Source organism: Geotrypetes seraphini, chromosome 4 (assembly GCF_902459505.1).
Source record: "Geotrypetes seraphini chromosome 4, aGeoSer1.1, whole genome shotgun sequence".
In the NCBI taxonomy this organism is placed as follows: Eukaryota; Metazoa; Chordata; class Amphibia; order Gymnophiona; family Dermophiidae; genus Geotrypetes; species Geotrypetes seraphini.
The window spans coordinates 165,647,641-165,672,094 of record NC_047087.1 but is presented as its reverse complement, the minus strand read 5'-3'; the positions used below and the strand labels follow the sequence as shown (position 1 = coordinate 165,672,094).

General features: G+C 40.1%; 1 protein-coding gene across 1 annotated transcript in view; it reads left to right on the top strand.

Annotated features, from left to right (window-relative positions):
* The window catches only part of CARMIL2 (capping protein regulator and myosin 1 linker 2), a 582,193-nt gene that overhangs the window by 419,161 nt on the left and 138,578 nt on the right, over positions 1-24,454 (top strand). The window contains exon 23 of the mRNA XM_033941489.1: positions 13,404-13,523. Coding sequence (XP_033797380.1) covers positions 13,404-13,523 — 120 coding nt within the window. The remainder of the gene's footprint in view (positions 1-13,403; positions 13,524-24,454) is intronic.

Genomic DNA, 24,454 nt, shown 5'->3' with positions numbered 1-24,454 from the left:
GGCCAAACTTTGCCCCAGACCCACCCAAACTCTGTCCCTGACTCCACCCCCAATATATAATGGTAACCATAAAATTAAAAAATCACACTGTACACAGAGAAAATATTAATTATCATTTATATTCGGGGGGTTTCAAAGATGTCAAGGCAGATGACTTTAAAATATGCAATGTCACGTCAGTAACAGCTATAGAAAAATAGACAAATATATTGCAAAATATAGACAGCAGATATAAATTCTCAAAACTGACACATTTTGATAACTAAATTGAAAATAAAATCATTTTTCCTACCTTTGTTGTCTGGTGATTTAAATGAGTCTCTGGTTCCACTTCCTTCTGACTGTGCATCCAATATTTCTTTCTTCCTTCCTTCCTCCTGCATGCTTCCTCTGTTCCAGACCTCATTTCATTTCCCAACCAACATCTCTCTCTCTCTGTCCCTCCATGAGTCCAACCTTTCTTCCTCTCTCATCCCCCAGATCATTTTTCACCATGGCTCACCAGACCCATTTCTCCTTCTGTTAGCCCTCTCCAATACCATGCCACATCTCTCCCTCCATCACTATACCCAACATTCTTCCCCCTTGCATCCCCTTCAATCTATCCCTCTGTTCCCTCTCCACCATCATATCCAACATTTCTCCCTCTCATCCTATTCCCCATGCATCTCTACCTCACTCCTCTCTATGCCCAATTTTCCTTTTCCTTTTTCCCCATGTGCACCATATCTTTTCCTCTCACTCACACACTCAAGCCCAACAATTGTCCCTTTCTATTCCCTCCCTCCCTCCCTCCTTCCCATGTCTCAAGTTAGTGCCCCCTTCTTCCCTCCCTCCCTCCCTTCTTCCTATGTCCCAAGTTAGTGCCTCTCCCTCCCTCCTTCCTATGTCCCAAGTTTGTGCCCCCTCCCCCTCACTGCTTTCCAGCCTTTGTCCTTCCTCACATGCTGAAGCCTGCCTGCCTTCCTCCCTGCTGCGCTGAAGCCAGCCTGCCTATCTGCTTCCCTTCATGCCGCGCCGAAGCCTATCTGCCTGCCTCCCTCCCTCCATGCTGCGCCGAAGTCTCCTCTCACCCGGTCCGCTGCTCGTCGCAACTGCAGAAAGGGAAGGGCCAGGCACGTGCAGCGATTGCATGCTGCCGGCCCACAAGCCTTCCGACATCAATTCTGACATCAGAGAGAAGGTTCTGGCCAGCCAAGCAGCAACTGGCTGGCCCGGACCTTCTCTCCGACGTCAGAATTGACATCGGGGGAAACTTGTGGGCTGCGCCTGACCCTTCCCTTCCTGGAGCAGCGGCAGCGGGGGGCAGAAGGCGGTCAGCCCGCGTACCTCCAAGGAGCAGCCCGCGTACCGGGCGTTGAGAAACCCTGCTCTGAAGCATTATTTCCTCTGTTAAAGGTTTGCTTCCTTATGCATTAATGATACCTTTCAAAATATCTGGATATAATAATAATAATTTTATTTTTATATACTGCCAAAGCCAAAGTAATTTGAGGCGGTTTACAATAAGAGCTGGACAGTCAGTGAAAAAAATAACAATGAAGTCTTTGAATACATGAATATTTGTGGGGAGGAAGAGAGACAGAGTAAGAGTCGCATGTAAGTACAATACCGGGAAAGATGTAAGTAGAATACCAGGGTAAGGCTTTAAGAGTTCTTGGTTACATATCGGTTAAACAGGTTGATTTTGACTAGTTTTCTGAAGTTAAGATAGGATGAGGAGTGCATGATAATGCTACCTAGCCAGCCGTTCTGTTGACTTGCTTGGAAAGCAAGAGTTCTGTCAAGGAATCTTTTGTATCGGCAGGTTTTTATTACTGGGTGGCTAAACATATGTATTCTGTGTTTAGGCCTGGTGGAACAGTCCAATTTAAAATGGGAGACCAGGTATAGGGGGGCCAAACCAAGAATGGATTTGAAACAAAGGCAGGCAAATTTGAACAGTACTCTTGCTTCTAGGGGCAGCCAATGGAGTTTTTGATAGTAGGGGGGTAATGTGATCCCATTTTTTTATACCGAAAATCAGTCGCACTACTGAATTTTGTATGATTCAGAGTCTTTGAATGGTTTTCTTGAGAGACCCCAGATAAATGATGTTACAATAGCGAGCAGGCTTAAAATGGAGGATTGCACCAGTAAGCGGAATGATGTTACATCGAAAAACTTTCTGATGATTCTAAGCTTCCATAGTGTCGAGAAGCCTTTTTTGATAAGTAGCTCTGTGTGAATATCTAGAGTGAGATAATGGTCCAGCATCACTCCAGGATTTTTATGGTGTCGACTATAGGGAAATTCTGTCCATTCAGGGAGATTAAAGTATCTTTGATTTTGTCATTCGGGCTTGCCAGGAAGAATTTGATTTCTTCAGAGTTGAGTTTCAGTTTGAACTCAGTCATCCATTATTCAATTTGATTTAGAGTTAATGTTAGATGATTCCTTGTCTCAGGGGACAGGCTTGTTAGGGGAAGGACTATGGTGATATCATCGGCGTAGATATAAAATTTGATTTTTAGTTTTTGCAGTAGATTCGCCAATGAGGCTAGGTAAATGTTGAACAGAGTAGGGGATATGGGGGAACCCTGTGGGACTCCGCATGGGTTTATCCAGCTAGAGGATTGATTATTATCGCTATGGACTCGATGTGATCGTTTAGTCAAGAAACCTTGGAACCATTTTAATATATTACCAGTGAGTCCAATTGTCTCCAAGCAGTCAATTAGGATGGCATGATCGACTAAATCGAAGGCACTACTCAAGTCTAGCTGAAGTATTAGTGCACTAGAACCTTGGCTGAATAGATTCAAGAGGGAATCCAGCAATGAAGCTATAACTGTTTCCGTGCTGAACCCGGAACGAAAACCTGATTGGTTGCCATGAAGTATGCTGAATTTGTCCAGGTACGATACTAAATCCTGGTTTACCAAGCTTTCCATCAGCTTTACAAAGAAGGGAATGTTTGCAATGGGTCTGTAATTCGATGTCAACTTGATAGATTCCTTGGGAATTTTTACAATTGGTGTGATTAGTATCTGACCTAACTCCTCGGGAAATGTACCAGACAGTAATAGGGAGGAGAGCCAATCATGTAACTTGGCTTTGAAGGTGACTGGAGTGGCTTTCATGACGTTTGGTGGGCAACTATCTAATCTGCAGTACGAATCGGCATATTTCGAGTAGAGTTTGCAGAATTGATTCCAGGTAGGGATAGAAAAATTATTCCAGTACATGCCTACCCTGATTTCGTCAATGTGTTGAGCAACTGGGTAGTTCAAATGGCTGGTTGTGGAAGTCGATAGGTTGGATCTTAGGTTATTGATTTTGTTGTTAAAAAATTCAGCCAGCGCATCGGCTGATGGTAGGGAGTCTGTAGTGGGACGGGAAAAGGCCTGTATATCCTAAAGATTGTTAACTAGTTTAAATAGATTCTTGGTGTTGGTGTTGGGAAAGTCTATTTTTTTGCATAAAAATTTGTGCGTTTTGTAGTTATAAGTTTTTTATATTCTTTTAATTTTTGTCTCCAATTTGTTCTTTCTTTGTTATCTCCTGATTTCAGCCATTGTCTTTCCAGTTTTCATAATTCTCTTTTCGCTGTTCCTAGCTCGGCGTCAAACCAGCCGTCCAGGTTTTTATTTCTCGTTTTTCTTAATTTGATGAGGGCCATCTTGTTTAGAATCTGCGTGCCCGTATTGGTCCAAGAGTTTACAGAGACGGAGTCTGAGTCTGACAAGATATAGTAGTATGACCAGAATTCCACTGGGTTTACCAAGCCTCTGGTGGCTGTCATTTTCCTAATCCTTTTTGTCTCCTTGGGTTTGGTTGGGGAGCGTTTGGCTTGCCAGTAGAATTTGCCAGTAGAAATTGCATAGACGGTGGTCCGACCTTAGAGTATCGGTCCAAGTGGTTTGGTGCCAGAGTATTTTGGGATGGACTAGGTCTTTGGAAGAAAAGGTAACTTTATCATGGCTCTCTTGGTTGTCTTCTCCTTTTACATAAACAGGTGTAGGCCCTTAAGGCTCATTTCAGTGGAGTTTTAGTGAAGATTCCAGGTCATTTTTCTCAATCATCTCTATCCTCCTTGTATCCATGGAGATATGATCTTCAGAACAGAATACAATGGTGAGAGCAAGGCCTGGACTGGGTCCTCTTTTTCTACTGGTTGTGTCTCTTCCAGTGCACCCCTTTATTTCTCTGACTTTAGCTACCACCGTACTGTGCAGTTTCAGTATCCAGGGATAATCCAACACAATAATCCCAAAGCATCTTTCCCTCCAACCCTCTCTCCTCTATATGTATACTGTCATTTGGATTTTTGTACCCCAGCTGCATAAATCTGGACTTTTGCGCTTTGAATTCTTCTTTCTAAAAATCATACAAATAGAGACGACTTTAATAACTTTCTGAAGTGTGTGTATGAGCAAGACCTTGTAAATAAAGTATGTAACTCCTTATCCCAACTAGCTGCCTGATAGGCAAGCAGGCACTGGAAAAACTTCTTATGTGTACAATCTTGAACGGGAGGAAAAACAAATAGAGATGTAGTACATAATGGACAATTCACTTTGAACAAGGTGAACAGTTCCAATAAGTACTCAGGTGCCTGCCCATATAAGACTTTGTAACAAAGGGTCCCAAATTTAAACAATACATGAGCCTCGAATGGAAGTCAGTGGAGTTCTCTATAGTAGGATGTAATATAGTATGATCTGATTTCTTCAAATCGAAAATCAAGTGCACTGCTACATTCTGAATTTTATGCAATCTAATTATATTTGTATGATGCCTGGCAAAGTGCATTGAATTACAATAGTCCAGAGTACTAAGTATCAGAGATTTAACTAGAGTCTTAAATGCCACAGGGTTGAAATATGATTTAATAGTACACAGTTTCCACAGATGAAAAAGCATTTTTTGACCAATTTTTTGACCCAAACATGTCTATTTTACTTTGCATTTCATATTTCTGGTTGACTGTTCAATCAACATGGTTGCCAGACATGAGTCCACAAGATATTCTGCATTTTTCTTTCTGGCACCAGTGCTATGGAATTCACTTATGCTACTCTTTACAAGAAACATTGTACTGCATTTTCAATTTAGATCAGCATTGAAGAAACACTTTTTCTCTGTAGTTTTCTCTTAGTCATGATTGGTTGAGGTTGGTCACATCTAGTTTAGCTCATCTACTGAATTCCCTGCTATAAGTATCACCACATGCCACTTTGGTTGATTTTCTCTGTACCGACTCCATCCTCTTGATATCTTTTTGAAAGTGCAGTCTCCAGAATTCTACACAGGATTCTAAATGAGGTCTCACCAGAATCTTATATAGGGGCATCAATATCTTCTTTTTCCTACTGGCTATTTCTCTCCCTATGCACCCAGGCATCCTTCTAGCTTTTACCATCACCTTTTCAACCTGTTTCGCCAACTTAAGATCATCACATACTATCACACCCAAGTCCTGGTGCTCTTTCGTACACAAAGAATCTTCACCCCCTAAACTGTACCATTCCCTCAGGTTTCTGCAGCCCAAATGCATGACCTTGCATTTTTTACCATTAAGTCTTAGCTGCCAAATTTTAGACCATTCCTCAAGCTTCACTAGGTTCTTATGCATGTTTTCTATACCATCAGGGGTGTCTACTCAATTGCAGATTTTGATATCATCCGTAAAGAGGCAAATCATTGCAGTCAGCCATTCAGCAATATTGCTTACAAAAATGTTAATAAGATCAGGCCTAAGTACCAAACCATGAGGCACACCACTGGTAATGTCACTTTCCTCAGAGCGATCCCATTGACCACTACCCTCTGTCACCTTCCACTCAACCACTTCCTAACCAAGTCCATCATTTTGGGGCCCATACCATGGGCAAAGTCTATTTATTAGACACATAAGAACATAAGAAATGCCTGCATCGGATCAGACCTGGGGTCCATCCAGTCCGGTGATCCGCACACGCGGAGGCTCAGCCAGGTGTACCCTGGAGATTACCTTATTCACTCGTATCCCTCAATATGTCCTGCAAGAAGATGTGCGTCCAATTTTCCCTTAAATCCTAGAATGGTGGTTTCCTCCACCATCTCTTCCAGGAGAGAGTTCCAGGCGTTCACCACTCGCTGTGTGAAGCAGAACTTTCTGACATTTGTCCTGGCTATGTCCCCTCTCAGCTTCAGGCCATGACCTCTTGTCCGAGTCATTTGACAATGTGAATAATGTTGTTACTTGCTCACCATCCTTTCCCCCTGCCGGTGAGTGAGCTTGCTCCATTTTATCGATTCCTTTTAGTATTTTAAAAGTCTCTATCAGATCCCCTCTCAGTCTTCTCTTCTCCAGGGTGAATAATCCCAGTTTTCTGAGGCAATCTTTGTAGCTCAAGTTTTCCATACCTTTTACCAGCTTCATCGCTCGCCTCTGCACCCTCTCCAGCAGTGTTAAATCCTTCTTCAGGTATGGAGACCAGTGTTGGACACAGTATTCCAAGTGTGGTCTGACCATTGCTCTATAAAGCGGCATTATGACCTCCCTTGATCTACTCGTGATTCCCTTCTTTATCATGCCTAACATCCTGTTAGCTTTCTTTGCATCTGTTGCGCATTGAGCCGACGGCTTCAGGGTCCTGTCTATCAGTACCCCCAGGTCTTTTTCTTGTTCGCTCTTCCCCAATGTTATACCTAACAGTTTATACTCATGCTCCTTATTTTTGTTGCCCAGGTGCATCACTTTGCATTTTTCTACATTAAAACTCATCTGCCAATTTTCTGCCCATCTCTCAAGTTGTTTCAAATCTCTCTGGAGTTCCTCACTGTCTTTTTGTGACCTGATTGTTCGGCATAGCTTTGTGTCATCTGCAAACTTGATGATAACACTGGTCGTTTCTTCTTCCAGGTCATTTATGAAGATATTGAATAAGATAGGCCCAAGAACCGAGCCCTGAAGTACACCGCTAGTTACGTTCTTCCAGTCTGAGTACTTCCCATTTATGCCCACTCTCTGTCTTCTGTTTTCCAGCCATTTTTCTATCCATCTTAGTATATCCCCTTCTATTCCGTGACTTTGTAGTTTTTTGAGAAGTCTCTCATGAGGTACTTTGTCGAACGCTTTCTGGAAGTCCAAGTATATTATGTCCACCGGTTCTTCTCTATCGACATGTTTGTTCACCCCCTCGAAAAACTGAAGTAAGTTTGTCAAGCACGACTTCCCTTTCCTGAAGCCATGCTGACTACCTCTCAGCAGATCATGGTTATCCAGATGCTGTACTATGCTGTTTTTAATCAAAGCCTCAACCATTTTTCCAAGGACCGATGTGAGACTCACAGGTCTATAGTTTCCCGGTTCTCCCCTTGATCCTTTTTTGAAGATTGGGATGACATTCGCTATCTTCCAGTCTTCTGGTATCCATCCGGTTCTAATTGACATGTTAGCGAGGGATTGCAGTATTCTCCGATTTCCACCTTTTGTTCCTTTAATACTCTCGGGTGAATTCCATCTGGGCCAGGGGATTTGTCACTTTTTAGTTTGTCAATCTGATAGTATATCTGGTCCAGATCCACCTTCACTGTGGTGAGGCTCTTCTCTATTTCCCCCTTGAAAACTTTTACTGTTTCGGGTCTTGACACCTATATGGAACACTGTCAAAGGCTTTGCTAAAATCTAAACACACCATATCTAGTGCTCCCCCTCTATCTAATTCTTTGGTCACCCAGTAAAAGAAATTGATCATAATTTGGCTGACAAGACCTGCCTCTAGTGAATCCATGTTGCATTAGGTCCTGTAATCTACTGGATTCTAGAAACTGCACTATTCTCTGTTTTAAAAGTGTTTCCATTAATTTACCTACTACAGAAATCAGACTAACTGGCATTTAGTTCCCTGCTTCTTCCTTACGTCCACTTTTGTGGAGAGGGACCACATCCACCCTTCTCCAGTCCTTCAGTACCATTCCCGACTCTAAAGAAGCTTTGAAAAGGTCAGCCAGGAAGCTGCCAGACCTTTCTTGAGTTCCCTCAGTATCCTCGGATGTACACTATCTAGCCCCATCGCTTTATTCACCTTTAATATAGCGAGCTCCTCACAAACACAATCCTCTGAAAATTGATCAGGGTCTGCCACACCTCCAGCCCTATTTATTTTCTGCGGTTCCACTCTCGGCACTTCAGCTGTGAACACAGAATAGAAATATTTTAAAAGAAATTCAGCCTTATCTTTATTATTTTCTACATATTTCTCCACCTTTAAGTCTCACAATGCCACTTTTGCACTGCCTCCTATCACTAATATCAAAAAAATCTACAAAATGCCATGATCTAAAGGGGGAAGCCTCCTACGCATAGGCTTCCAGAGGGGAATTTTAGAGGGGAATGAGGACAAATCAGAGTAGAATCAGGAATAAGACCTGCATGAAAATGTAGGCGAAAGAAGATGCAAGCATAAGACCTGCATATATTGTAGGCGAAGACCCCTGCGAAGTCCCAAATAGTCTAAGAGAGACATTGTGCATATGAATTCATTCTTATAAGCAGTCATTTTCCTCTCTGTCAATAAGAGAGAGAGAGATTCACCTTTGCTCTAGAAACCAGCAGTCAGATCTCCTGACTGTGGCATCATTGTTTTGGGACATGATATGATGTCCTCCTAAGAAGCACTAGCAAGGACAGTGTAACTCAGGAAGGTGGGGGGGCCTGTCCTCCGGAGTTATTAGCCTTAGGGCTCCTTTTACGAAGGTACGCTAGCGTGTTAAGGCCCTAACGCGCCTTCGTAAAAGGAGCCCTTAGTATTGGAAATGCATTTGTCATGGAAATATAGAAAGGTCAGTTTTGGCACCAGGTGACGTCACGTTTCAGTATGGCTCCATGATGAGTGTTTACACTATATAGCCAATAGAAAAGCAATTATGTAATCTGTATCTGAGACTACTGAGCAAAAGTATATAAATGTTATGTTGGCTGGCATAAGGAGGAGGGAGAGATGAATCCTAAGTACAGAAGCTAGCTACATTGTATGTATATTATCCTTATCTGCCCTGAGTGCTGCTTTTTAGCGTATTTTGCTAACTTTCATTTATTGCTAATAAATATATTTCATACCAGTAACCAAGGAATACGAGGTCTATTTCTGTGACGCGATAAGCAGCCTATCGCTGTCACATCCCATTTTACCATGTCTGCTATTTTTTTCTTCCATTTGCATCTTTGCTTTCCTGATTTACTTGACCAGCCTCTCTTAACCTTTCTAGATATTTTTTGCCTGTCTTCTTTCTGCAATCTTTTGTAGTTTATGGAAGCTAATCACCTTTTCCTTACCTTCTCAGCTACTACTTTTGAGAACCAAAGCGGCCTTCTTTTCCTCTTACTTTTCCTACAAAATGGTTTGTTGCCCTTATACAAGCTCCTTTCAATTTTGTCCACTGCTTTACTACTTTTTCCAGATGTTCCCATCCAGACAATTTCTTAACATAATCCCCCATCTGAACAAAGTTAGCTGTGGTTCCTATCATCCTGTATAGCTCTTATGCATTGATTATAAAATATTTATGAAAGTTATGGCAAAAAGATTATAGCTCTATATGCCACATCTGGTCAGGGATGACCAGTCTGGGCTTGTAAGGGGTTGAGTGCTGAGAAAGCATTTGATAGGTCTATTGGCTCTATCTATATCAGCTTTTAGATAAAATGGGGATATCAGGTAAATTTCTGACATGGGTCCAAGCTATTTTTACTGACCCTTTGGCATGTATAAAAATAAATGGTAACTATTCAGAACATTTCCAATTGGGCCATGGGACAAGACATGATTGTGCCCTTTAACTGGTGTTATATGCATTGGCAATAGAACTTTGGCTCAGATAGTTCACCAAGATAAAACAGTCAGGGGTGTCACATGTGGGAGAATAGAACAAAAAATGTTGTTTGTGGATGATGTCCTTTTTACCTTATTAAATCTGGATGTATCCCTCCCTGTAGTTATCAAGCTTATGGAGACCTATGGGCAGATCTCATGGTTTAGAGTAAATATGACAAAGTCGGAGATTCTAGATATTTCATTCACTGAAGCTGAACGGAAACATTTCTATATTACATTTCCTTATAAATGGGCTTCTCAATATTTGCATTATTTGGATATCAACCTTACTAGAATACAAGGCTAATTATCCTCAGGTATTGAGACAATTATGGGAGGAGATGGAGAGATGGAAACATCTTAGTATATCTTGGCTAGGTAGGATACATGCAATTAAGATGGTGGTGTTACCCAATTATATTTGTTTACTACCTTGCAAATACCAGTACCTGCACTCTTTTTCAGGTGACTAGAAAGATCTTTCAATACATCTGGAAAAACAAACCACCGAGAGTATAATGCAGAATGTTATATCAGTTGCAACAATGGTGGTTCCCAATTTCCAATTATATTATCAAGCAATGCAGCTGCATTGCTTAGCTAGCTGGAAGTGGGAACGCCAAAAATGCTGTGTGCATATGGTTTAAAATGTGGGTAATTCCCTGGTTGCCCTCTACACTTATACGAGACCTCTCTACTACTCCAATCTTTTATTACATGTCCTCTCATTAAGGGTTAAGATGTGCACCCGCTTATTGGGAGACATTGTATATTTCTCAGGAACTTTCATATCATATGCACCTAATTTTGCTCCAGGGGAACTGGATACATTATTTCGTATTTGGGAGGGGAAAAGTTTATGAACTCTTGGTCAGCTATACAGCACATTGATGGAAAGCTAGTTCCATTTCCAAGTTTAGAGGAGGAATATGGGTTGGAAGCCTAAGACCTTTTTCACCATAGTAATCACACTACAGCGCCGGTTGCAGAATCGTGTTTGATTCAGCTAAGATAGGCAACTGAAATATAGGCCTGGAAAACCCTGGCCAACATTTCAGCCGCCTATCTATGCCGCCAAGCATCCTGAAGCCAGTCTGCATCTTCCATAAGCTGATTGTGGCAGAGGAATTTATCCACATTCAGCTGAGCTGCCAGGACTCCCCAAAGACATGACTTCGCAAAGTCCTGCCAGCTCAGCTGATCAGGGGTAGAATTCCCCTGCCGCGATCTACTGAGATGGCTGTGGCCGATAGAGGGCCCCCTCCAATCAGCAGGAGAGATGCCCTCTCTCTCCTGCCTTAGAACATTCCCCCAAACCCTACCCTGATACCCCTGTCACCCCATCTGGACACTCCCTGGACCCCCTAAACCCCTAACACCCTGCCCCGACACCCCCCCAAATCTGCAACACCCCACCCCGACACCCCCTGAACCCACAACATCAGGGAGTGTCTGGGTGAGGTGTCAGGGGTGTTGGGGTGGGGTGTTGGGGATGTTATCAAGCAGGAGACAGTGAGCATCCCTCCTGCCAATTGGGGAGGTCCTCTGTCCGCCACAGCCAGCTCAGCTGATCATAGCTGCGAATTTCACCCCGATCAGCTGAGCTGGCAGGACGTCCTTAAGCAACAGCTTTGGGGCATCCTGCCGGCTCAGCTGATCGGGGATAAATTCCCCTGCCATGATCAGCTTAGGGCAGCTGAGTGCTGGCTTTAGTTATCCCGTGGATGCATAGATAGGCAGCTGAAATATAGGCCAGGGTTTTCTGGGCCTACATTTTAGCCACCTATCTTGACGTGAATTGCAACTAGGCAGCCGCTTTTGCCTGCCCAATGCCTACCGACACCTAAATAAAAGGCACTGGAATCGCAACTAGGTAGCTGCTTTAGGCTACGGAATGCCTACTTTGGCATTCCGTAGCCTAAAGCAGCTACCTAGTTGCGATTCCAGTGCCTTTTATTTAGGTGTCAGTAAGTGCTTAAACCTTGCCATTTTTTTCTATTTTTAATGGCGTTTTTCAATTACCTTAGCCGCCAGCAGGGTGCCTGCTGACGCCATCTCACTTTTTGGAATATGCTAATTATCTATGCAAACATAAGTAATTAACTCCTTTGCACCTCAGCTTTTTTCATTGTTGTTCATGATTTTACTTCTAAGTAATTTAGCTATTATTTAAATGAGCCACTAATGCAAGAAAGAAATCTTGCATTTCTGGCCTATTCCTGCAGAGATATCTTACAAGTTGTTTATCAGCCTCTCAAAAAGGTGCATTGCAGTCTTAAAGGGGGTATTATGTATATTAATCCCCCTCAGCCACAATCTGTGGAGCAGGGTAGCTAATACACTTATACATGGATATAATACAAGGCAGAATAAAGGAAGTCTGTAATATGCTCAGACCCTCCTTTCACCTTCCCCCCCTCCTCAAGTCCAGCAAGAAAACAAAGCTAAGTACAAGAATTAAATTGAAAGCGTGCTTTTCTCAAATAATGTCTGTTAAGGTTACCACATTGGAAAATAAATTTTTTTCTGATTACAAACAGATCTTAATGAAATTAAATATTAATTAAAACATCTGGTGGTTATAAGCTGTGAGAAATGTATAAAATACTAATAAGAAAGGAGAATTTAAAGGGACCAATGATAGCTTGCATTAAGGCTATACTGACAAGACTAGTTCTAACGTCACAAATAGCTGCAAGCACTGGAGGTATCCCTTCTCCAACATCAAATGTTATACCAGAATAGTTGTTTAATGAAAGATTTGAAACATTAACAATAAGAAGGAGGAGTACATCCAAGTAAACTCCATCTACCATTTGCTAGAGTAATTATCTTTTATCATTCTTGTCGCTCTTCTTTGAACCCTCTCAAGTATCTCCATGTCGTACCTAAAGAAGGACATGGAGATACTTGAGAGGGTTCAGAGAAGAGCGACAAGAATGATAAAAGGCATGGAAAACCTTTCATACGCAGAGAGGCTAGAAAGGCTGGGGCTCTTCACCCTGGAGAAGCGAAGACTCAGAGGAGACATGATAGAGACTTACAAGATCATGAAGGGCATAGAGAAGATAGAAAGGGACAGATTCTTCAGCCTATTGGGAACTACAAGAACAAGGGGGCACTCAGAGAAATTGAAAGGGGAGAGGTTTAGAACCAATGCTAGGAAATTTTTCTTCACTCAGAGGGTGGTGGACACCTGGAATGCGCTTCCGGAGGATGTGATAGGACAGAGTACATTAAGGGGATTCAAAGAGGGATTGGACAAGTTCCTGAAGGATACGGGGATTGAGGGATAGAGATAGAGATAGGATCATGAAAGGGTATAGATAGAAGAAAAATGGGGATTAAAGAGTTTTAGACAAAGGATCACTTACAGGTCATGGACCTGATGGGCCGCCGCAGGAGCGGACTGCTGGACGCGATGGACCCCTGGTCTGACCCGGCAGAGGCAACTTCTTATGTTCTTATGACAAAAGAGCCCTAGCTAAACATTGCACTATTCCTGAGAAAAAGCAAGGGGAAAGAGTCACTGATGGTGTTTCATTTTTGTCTTACATTTAGAAAAGGCATTCTGAAAAGGGTGATGGAGAAATATGCAATTCATTTGAGCAGCGGGTTCATGTCATGTTGCACCGGATTGGAGTCACCAAAGTTCTGTCATCTGAGTCAAGGAAAAAACAGGTGAGGAGAGCTTCCCTTTGCTGTAATAGTTACTGGAATTTTGTGCTATCTATGGAGCCCTTTTATGTTAAGAACATAAGGTGTTAAAGTATGCCTAATGTTACAAAAAAATTGGACACAGATGTCCTGCACAAACTTTGAAAACTGCATTTGCTAACCATGTGCTAAAAGAAATTTCACATTTTGGGGGAAGGGGGTATGTCGGGGACAAAGAGTAAGTATTCCTGTGTTAATCATTTAGTGTATCTACATTACTGCATACAAACTGGACCTCCTTGTCGGTTCAGCTGATCGCAGCAGGGGAATCCCCAATCAGCTGAACCAAAAGGACTTCCAAAAGCTGCGGTTTTGGGGAGTCCTGCTGGTTCAGCTGATCGGGGATTCCCCTGTTGTGATCAGCTGATGGCAGGACCTTTATATTACATTACATTGGTGTCTTCTATCCCGCCAGTACCTTTCAGATCTAGGCGGTTTACAACAAGAATTGGCCGGGGCATTTCCAAGGAGAATACATGGTTAATAGATGTAGTATGCATCGGGATCTGTGGAGAGTCGATCAGGTTTAGTTAGATCATTTGACAAATTTCTTGAATAGAAACGTTTTAAGTTCTTTCCTGAATGTTTTGTAGTTGGGCGTCATAGTCAGCAGATTGGAGAGGGGGCAGTCTAGTTTCGCTGCTCTGGTGGCTAATAGTCCATCGTATATTTTTTTGTTTTGTATATCTTTGATTGGGGGGTTGGTAAAGTGTGCATGATGCAATTCTCTAACAGGCGCTGTCACGTGATTGACACACGATCGGCGATTGCTTTTAAGGCGGCCACTGACTTCAGCTCTGGTTAGAGAATCCGTGGGTGAATCCATGGGTAAGGGCCAGATTCTGTAACGGGTGCCTAAAAATGATAGGTACCTGTTACATGTTAATCACACTTAGGCACCCATTACAGAATTGTGCCCAACTTAAAATGTAGGCACCTGTAATGTAGGCCAGGGATTTAAAGTTTCAAGTTTTATTGAGTTTAATATACCGACCATCAACATGTATCTGGCCGGTTTACAATGCTAAAAGAAAAAAAAAAGGTAAAAAGTAAAATAATAATTATATATATATGGGGAGGGGTGAACATTAAAAGACAATAGACAAAGACTTACATGAATTTGAAAGAAAAGTCAATAAATACATTATTAAAATTAGAGTTAAAAGAAGGGAAGAGAGGGGAAGGATATGACATGAGGGATAGGGTCGCTTCGTAAAAGCAGTTGAGATGATTTTGCTGGATTTGAGTAAGGAAGTATTTAGAGATTATAATATGCATCTTGAAACAGAAATGTTTTTAATTTGGTCTTGAATTTATCAAGAAGATTTCCATGACGAAGTTGAGGTGGCATGGCGTTCCATAAGGTTGGAGCAGCTACAGAGAAGTTCATTTTCCTAGTGTAATAGAATTCTTTGATGGAAGGAACAGTCAGTAAGTTTTGATCTGCTGATCTTAGGGTCCAAGAAGAACAGAGAGGGATAATAAGTTTGTCAAGAAAAGATAGAAGATGTGAGAGTTTGATTTTGAAAACCAGAATTAAGATTTTATGGGTGATACGGTGTGTGATGGGTAACCAATGGGCTTCCTTCAGGAGAAGAGTTACTTGATCATATTTCCCTGCATTATAGGTGCCTAAGTCCTTTAGAGAATCATGCCTAGCAGCGCCTAAGTCTTTCTCCACCTCTAAACATGCTTCTCCATCTTTCGGTGTTAGGCGTGATAGGCGCCATGCAGTAGGCTCCTAACTTTAGTAGAATCGCACCTAAAAAGATAATAATGTACAGTAACATAGTAGAAGACGGCAGATAAAGACACGAATAGTCCATCCAGTCTGCCCAACCTGATTCAATTTTTTAAAATCTTTATTTTTTTCTTCTTAGCTATTTCTGGGCAAAAATCCAAAGCTCTACCCAGTACTGTGCTTGGGTTCCAACTACTGAGGTCTCCTACAAAGCTCACTCCAGCCCATCTACACCCTCCCAGCCATTGAAGGCCTCCCCAGCCCATCCTCAACCAAAAGGCCGTATACAGACACATACCGTGCAAGTCTGCCCAGTACTGGCCTTAGTCCTTCATTATTTACTATTATTTTCTGATTTAGATCCTCTGTGTTGATCCCACGCTTTTTTGAACTCTGTCACCGTTTTCCACCACCTCTCTCGGAAGTGCAATCCAGGCATCTACCACCCCCTACGTAAAATAGAATTTCCTTACATTGCTCTTGAGTCTACCACCCCTCAACCTCAAATTATGTCCTCTGGTTTTACCATTTTCCTTTCTCTGCAAAAGATTTTGTTCTATGTTAATACCTTTCAAGTATTTGAACAGCTGAATTATATCTCCCTTGTCCCTCCTTTCCTCTAGAGTATACTTATTCAGGGCTTCCAGTCTCTCCTCATACGTCTTTTGGCGCAAACCTCCTATCGGTTTCATCGCCCTCCTCCGGACCGCTTCAAGTCTTCTTATGTCCTTCGCCAGATATGGTCTCCAAAACTGAACACAATACTTCAAGTGGGGCCTCACCAACAACCTGTACAGGGGCATCAACACCTTCTTTCTTATACAGCCCAGCATCCTTCTGGCAGCAGCCACTGCCTTGTCACACTGTTTTTTCACCTTTAGATCTTTGGACACTATCACCTCAAGGTCCCTCTCCCCGTCCGTGCATATCAACCTCTTTATCTCCCAGCATATACGGCTCCTTCCAATTATTAATCCCTAAATGCATTACTCTGCATTTCTTTGCATTGAATTTTAGTTGCCAGATATTAGACCATTCCTTTAACTTTTCCAGATCCTTTTTCATGTTTTCCACTCCCTCCTCTGTTACAAATCTTGGTATCATCCGCAAAAAGGCAAATTTTTCCTTCTAACTCTTCAGCAATGTCACTCACAAACATATTGAACAGGATCTGCCCCAGCACTGAAACCTGAGGGACTCCACTACTCACCTTTCCTTCCTCTGAGCGACTTCCATTAACCACCACCCTCTGGCGTCTGTCCGACAGCCAGTTTCTAACTTTGGGTCTAAACTTTAGCCCTTCAAGTTTGTTCAAGAGCCTCCTATAAGGAACCGTATCAAAGGCTTTGCTGAAATCTAAGTAAATTACATCTAGCATATGTCCTTGATCCAGTTCTCTGGTCACCCAATCAAAATATTCAATCAGGTTCGTTTGACACGATTTACCTTTTGTAAAGCCATGATGCCTCGGATCCTGTAACCTATTAGATTCTTTCTTTTAGCAACACTTCCATTATTTTTCCAACAACTGAAGTGAGGCTTACCGGCCTGTAGTTTCCTGCTTCATCTTTGTGACCACTTTTGTGAATAGGGACCACATTCGCTCTCCTCCAATCTCCAGGAACCACTCCCATCTCCAGAGATTTGTTGAACAAGTCTTTAATAGGACCCGCCAGAACCTCTCTGAGCTCTCTCAGTATCCTGGAATGGATCCTGTCCTGTCCAATCGTGTTGTTCACCTTCAGTTTTTCAAGTTGTTCATAAACACTTTCCTCCGTGAAAGGGCAGAATCTACTCCATTTTCTTGTGTTACTTTGCCAGACTATCTCGGTCCCTCTCTAGGTTTTTCTTCCATGAACACAGAACAGATTACTTTTTCCTCATCACTCTCCACATATCGGTTCTCTGCATCTTTTAGTTTAACAATTCCATTTTTCATCTTCCTTCTTTCACTAATATATCTGAAAAAAATTTTGTCTCCCTTTTTTATATTTTTTGCCATTTGCTCTTCCGCCTGCGCTTTCACCAGACGTATCTCTCTCTTGTCTTCTTTCAGTTTCACCCGGTAGTCTTTTTTGTACTCCTCCTCTTGTTTTTTTTTATATTTCAGGAATGCCAACTCTTTTGCCTTTATTTTCTCCGCCACTAGATTGGAAACCATATCAGTTTCCATTTTCTCGTTTTTATGTATTTTCTTCATATAGAGGTCCGTAGCCATTTTTATTGCTCCGTTCAGCTTAGACCACTGTTTTTCCACTTCTCTTATGTCCTCCCATCCTAACAGCTCTTTCTTCAGGTACTCTCCCATTTTATTAAAGTCCTTATGTTTGAAATCTAGGACTTTAAGCCGTTATATCAAACCAAACCATTTGATGATCACTACTTCCCAAGTGAGCACCCACTCAAACATTAGAGATGCTCTCCCCATTTGTGAGGACCAGATCCAATATTGCTTTTTCCCTTGTGTGTTCCGTCACCATTTGTCTGAGCAGAGCCTCTTGAAAGGCATCCACAATCTCCTTACTTCTTTCCGATTCTGCAGACAGTATATTCCAGTCCACATTTGGCAGGTTGAAATCTCCCAACAGCATAGGGTGGGGCCTAAAGTCCTGATTGGCTCAGGTGCCTTGAGCTTCTCCCTCTGTGGCAGGCCAACGAATTCTCAACATGTCCTCATTCAAATGGGAGCAATCATAGGAACACCCCCACCGACTGTACGGATCACTTTCCAGCGATCCTGATGCATGCACAGACCATCTCCTGTGCATTCTCACCGCAAAGACAGAGCTTGAAACTTTGTTGTTGTTGTTGTTATCACAGAGCTGGAAAAGTCCCGATGTAAGCGTGTTTCTCATTGACTGTTGCTATTACCTCTTGGATAGCTCAACAATGCAAAACCCATCCCATTACTAGTGCGTCAATGGATATAGTAGTCAGTCTTAATGTGTATAGTAATTATAATAAATATTCCTTTGATGTTATACATGAAATTAATTTAATTAAACTTAATTTTTAATTAATCAATTTCTAATTATAATACTATTTTATGAATACTATTTTATTTGTTTTTATATTGAATATGGGTAGTTGAGAAAATAGTTGATTCCATATTTTTAAAGGAAACAGAAATAGATTATTTAAATGGATAAAATATAAAAGACGATTAATATTAAAAATGACTTAGACATTAGTTGAGGTAATTAGGAAGAATTCAAACTTTATAGGATTAAATAAGGAAAGTATGTTGATATGATTTAGTATTTAAGTGCCTTATAACTTTAAAGGTTATTGAAGGTATATTTCATGAATAAGTCTGGGGGAGTTTTGATGACACTTGTCTATATAGGTGCTCTCAGGTATTCATATGATTTATTTGGGTGGGGGGAGGAGGGTATAGAGGATTTTTTAATCAGGGTCTATGGATGTATATTGATTAAAAGAATGGGGGGACATAGGAGATTATTTATAAGGTTTTATGGATGTGTACTGATAAAATCTATAAATTTATATGAGGCTTTCTTTTTGGATTCAATTTTAACAGTATTTAGAAATGAATCTTAAAATATTCTCTTTAAATGTCAGTGGATTAATCATCCTATTAAAAGGAAAAAAAAACACTTATTTTTTTTGAAAAGGCAGGATGCAGATATATACTTTATCCAAGAGTCACATTTATCTGAAATTGAATCTAAAAAGCTTGAAAATGATTGGGTTAAACATTGTTTTTATGCTTCAGTGGTAGGGAAAAAAGCAGGAGTGGCTATTCTGGTTCACAAGAGATGTACAGCTAGTTTTACGTTAAAGGATAAAGATTCTTCAGGAGATGTAGAAATGAAGACTGGGAATAGTTCAATGGTGCTCCTGAATGTATATGCCCCTAATTCCAGTCAATTAGAATTCTTTGTTTCTCTTCAGAAACTAATTTTACCACTGGCTACTACGAATTTAGTAGTGGCTGGAGACTTTAATGCTGTAATGGATCCATTGATAGATAAAAGTCTTAGTAGACTAATTAAATCAATGGGACTTGATAATTTGACACAATCTTCCGGTTTAAAAAATATATGGTGAATATTGCATTTTGATGCTCGGGAATTTTCCTTTTGTTCTCATATTCAAAATTCATTCTCAAGAATAGATTATATTTGTGTTTCAGATTCATTATTTCAAAATGTGATGAAAGCTACCATAGATCCAATCATATTATCAGATCATGGTGGGGTATGGATTGAACTAAGAATTGATGTAGAAGATGTGGTAAGACCTGTATGGAGATTCAATAATGCATGGCTTGCTGATTCAAAATTTCTTGAAGAAATTCAAAATAAGATAGAAGAATATTTTCATATTAATGTTTCCACAGAAATTACAGATGAAATATTGTGGGATGCGTTTAAAGCAACTTTAAGGGGACAAATTATTTCTTTTGCATCATATGTTAGAAAAAATCTTAAAATGGAATTTATTAATTTGGAAAAAGAAATAAAGGAATTAGAAGCAAAATTAATAACAAAATGGGAGCATGTTACTTTACAAGCTTTATTAAAACTCAGATATAAGTATAATGAAATTTCTTCACAGTTGGCAAGAAAATATTTATTTTCTCAGCAAGCTTTGTATTATGGAAACTCGAATAAACTGGGAAGATTACTGGCTAATTACCTCAAAGCGAAAAAAGAAAGGTAAAAATTGTTGCAATTAAAGATGGAAGAGGTGAAACTCAAGTACAAATTGGAAATATTTTAAAACATTTTTTGAATTTTTATAAATCTTTGTATTCTTCTGAGCTTTATTCAAATGAGGAAAGTGGTATAGAATTCCTGAGCATATAAGATGTAATCTTGAAATGCCTATATCTATAAAAGAATTGCAAACAGCATTGAAGTCCCTTAGAGTTGGATCCACTCCAGGTGGTGATGGTTTTACGGTAGAATTCTATAAATCATTTCAAAATACCCTTTTACCTTATTTGTTAAATTTATATCAGGCTCAACTGACTACAGGTTGTATTTTAGGTACTATGGCAGAATCTTTGACTATTGTTTTGCCAAAGCCAAATAGGGATCCAATGTTGGTTTCAAACTATAGGCCTATTTCTTTGATAAATGTAGATGCTAAACTTTTGGCTAAATTATTGGCTTTACGTTTGGCTAAGGCTCTTCCTTATATTATTGGAATGCATCAAACGGGTTTCATTGCTCAACGACATTCTTCTAATAATACTAGATTGGCATTACATATACTAAATTTATCAAAAGTTATTAATGATCCGGCCTTTTCTGTATCATTGGATGCGGAGAAAGCCTTTGATCGTGTGGAATGGACCTTTATGTATCAGACGATGGATTGGTTTGGAACTGGTTCTGGATTTATTCAAATGGTTCAAACTTTGTATAGCTCCCCTTTTGCTAGATTATATTTTAATGATTCTTTTTCAAATCGTTTTTGTCTGGAAAGGGGGGTTAGACAAGGATGTCCGTTATCTCCTCTCCTGTTTGATATTGTTTTGGAACCCTTATTGTTAGCTATTCAACAGGCTGAGGAGATTCAGAGTATTCCTTTTGCAGGTAAGGAATATAAAATCTCTGCATATGCAGATGATATTTTGCTTCATTTGAGGAATCTGGAAACATCCATTCCACATTTATTAGAATTCATTGAAAAGTTTGGAAAATTTTCAGGTTATAAAATAAACTGGAGTAAATCTGAGATCCTTCCATTAAATGTTCATTGCTCTAAGGGATTATTTGATAAATTTTATTTTTTATGGAAGGAAGGAGGTATTAAATACTTAGGTATCTGAATTCATAAAACATTAGAAGAAACTATTCAGGTAAATGAAAAATCCATTTTACTAAAGTCACAGAGATGTGTGAGCAGTGGAACCCATTGCATTTGTCCTGGTGGGGAAGAATCCAGTCTGTAAAAATGATGATTTTGCCTATAGTTTGTTATCAAATGGGTATGATACCGGTCTATTTTCAGAAATCTTTTTATAAAAAATTGAATAATATTCTAACTAAATTTATTTGGCTAGGTAAAAAGGCTAGAATTGCTATAGTAACTTTACAAAAGCAGATTGTGGAGGGTGGGGTAAATTTTCCCAACTTTTATAGGTACCATCAAGCCTATATTATGCGCCAGGGAATGTATTGGATCCTCCCAGAACTTATGGAGCATATGCCTGATTGGTTATATTTGGAATGGAAAATTGTGTCTCCTATGCGACTTTCTCACGTTTTGAGTATAAAATTACCCGGATATGCTAAAGACAACAAAATTATATTAGATACTTGGAAAACAATCAAATTCATTGACAAATTAACAGATGTTCCTATAATGAAATCTACTTTACAATCCTTATGGTTAAACTCCAAGATTAAAGTGGGTAGTGCTGGAATCGCCTGGAAGAACTGGATGTAGGCTGGAATTAGAACATTAGATGATGTTATATCCAATGAAAATCTGCTGGAATTTTCCAGACTGCAACAATTATTTGGTATTTTAAAATCTCAACAATATAGATGGTTGCAGTTGAAGCAGGCCATTCGGAGTGGGTTCCCTGAATGGAAAACTTTTAAAACCTATTATAGCTTGCAGATCCTTTGCTACCAGACAGATTTAATAGGACATCAGGCTGCTCAGTGGTATAAATTAATGTCAGAATTTTTGAATAAAAAACCTAAAAATAGTCTTAGAGATATTTGGAGCTTCGAGATTTAAACGGTATATTTCTGTATCCTGTTGGCCACGAATTTGGTCTTGGAGATTAAAGTGTACAGCATCAGCATCTATGAGGCAAACATGGTTATTTTTATTACATAGGATTTTTTGGACCCCAGTTCGTTTGCACAAATTAGATAGTTTCAAATCTAATAGATGCTGGCATTGTAATACTTACATAGGGACCTTAGGTCATCTGTTGTTTTTTTGTCCGCTTATTTTACAATTCTGGAAGTCTATCTGGGGACAAATAAATATTATATTAAAATCTGATATTTTATTAACATATGAAGCCATTATATGTGGTACTATGTTATTTGTTAAACCTCCATTAAATAAATATGAAAGTCGTCTCTTTTTGATTTTTACTGGAATAGCTATTCAAATGATGACAAAAAATTTGAAAGAATGCATGCTGAATGTTTGGGACACAGTGTTTTTTTTAAATAAAATAGGGGGGTCCATTGGCTTTATTTGTTGATTCTCAATAAGAAATTTCCTCATTTTGTGATTTTTTCACTACACATCCGGGAGGGTGGGAGGGTGGGAGATATTTACAAAATATACTTGTATATCAAATTATTATTTTATTTGAATAAGGATATTTAACTTTTATTATTATTTCATACACATGAATTGATGTACTTTTCTAATAATTGTTTATATTATATGTATTACACTATTCTAATTTATGTAATAAGTTATTGAATATCATTATTATTTGATAAATAAGGTGGGTGGGTAAAACAATATTTTTTATAATTTCTTGTATGAATTGGTGTATTTTATGAAAATAGGTCTGTAATACTCTTTCTGTAACAAATGTAATACACTGTTGTAATCTTCTAAAATATTTAAAAAAATAAAAAAAAATAAAAAACACCCCACAGAGTCGGGGCAGAGAGCAGGAGAATCAGAATTGGGACAGAGAGCAGGAGATCGGGGCAGAGAGCAGGAGAAGCATAATTGGGGCAGAGAGCAGGGGTTTTTAAACAAGCGACTGGTCCTCAACAGTCGCTTGCTTTTTGATCGGGAAGCCGAGTCAGTGTTACTGAAATTGTTTTGTGAATCGCGTCCTTCCTATTTTACATGCCGTTCCCCCTCTTTTGCATGCGCTGATCGGATCGTAGGATGATCGGCATAGAGGTTAGTAAATTGGGTCAGTACACGATCGCAAACATGATCGTTGGGCTTAGTGAATCTAGCCCTAAGAATAACTTCACAGCAGAGGGCAACACTGTGGGACTTCAGGGATAGGCAGCTCCAGTTCTCAAACTTTGCAAACAGGTCTGCCTTTCAGGATATCCAGAATATGCAAATTAACCAGACTGCTTCATTAAATATATGTAAAATATATTTGATGAATATTCAGTGTGAATATCCTAAAAACAGATCTATTTACAGAGAAGAGCAGGTACCAATTCACAAAAGTGGTCACAGAGATGAAAAGGGAAACTACAGACCGGTAAGCCTCACTTTGGTTATTGGAAAAATAATGGAAGTGTTGCTGAAAGAAAGGATAGTGAATTTCCTAGAAACTAATGGGTTACAGGATCCAAGACTATATGGCTTTAGTAAAGGTAAATCATGCTAAACGAATCTGATTGAATTTTATGATTGGGTGACCAGAGAATTGGACCAAGGACATATGCTAGATGTAATTTACTTAGATTTCAGCAAAGCCTTTGACACGGTTCCTCATAGGAGGCTCTTGAACAAACTTGATGGGCTTATCTTAGGATCCAAAGTTGTGGTTGACGAACAGACCCCAAAGGGTGGTGGTTAATGGAATTCACTCGGAGGAAAGAAAGGTGAGTAGTGGAGTTCCTCAGGGATCTGTGCTGGGGCCGATCTTTTTCAATATGTTTTTGAACAACATTGCTCAAGGGTTAGAAGGAAAGGTTTGCCTCTTTGTGGATGATACCAAGATTTGTAACAGAGTAGATACTGAGGAGGGAGTGGAAAACATGAAAAAGGATCTGCAAAAGTTAGAGGACTGTTATAATATCTAGCAACTAAAATTCAATGCAATGAAGTGAAGAGTAATGCATTTGAGGATTAATAATTGGAAGGAACCATATATACTGGGAGGTGAGAGGCTGATATGTACGGACGGGTAGAGGGACCTTGGGGTGATAATGTCTGAAGATCTAAAGGCAAAGAGACATTGAGACAAGGTGGTGGCTGTTGCAAGAAGGATGCTGGGCTGTATAGAAAGAGGTGTAGCCAGAAAGGAGGTGTTGATGCCCCTGTACAGGTTGTTGGTGAGGTCCCACTTGGAGTATTGTGTTCTATTTTGGAGACCGTATCTGGAAAAGTATATAAGAAGACTTGAAGTGGTCCAGAGGAAGGCGACGAAAATGGTAGGGGGTTTGCGCCAAAAGACGTATTGGTTAGGTCCAAAATTGAACAGTCTTCCTCCTTCTTTAGC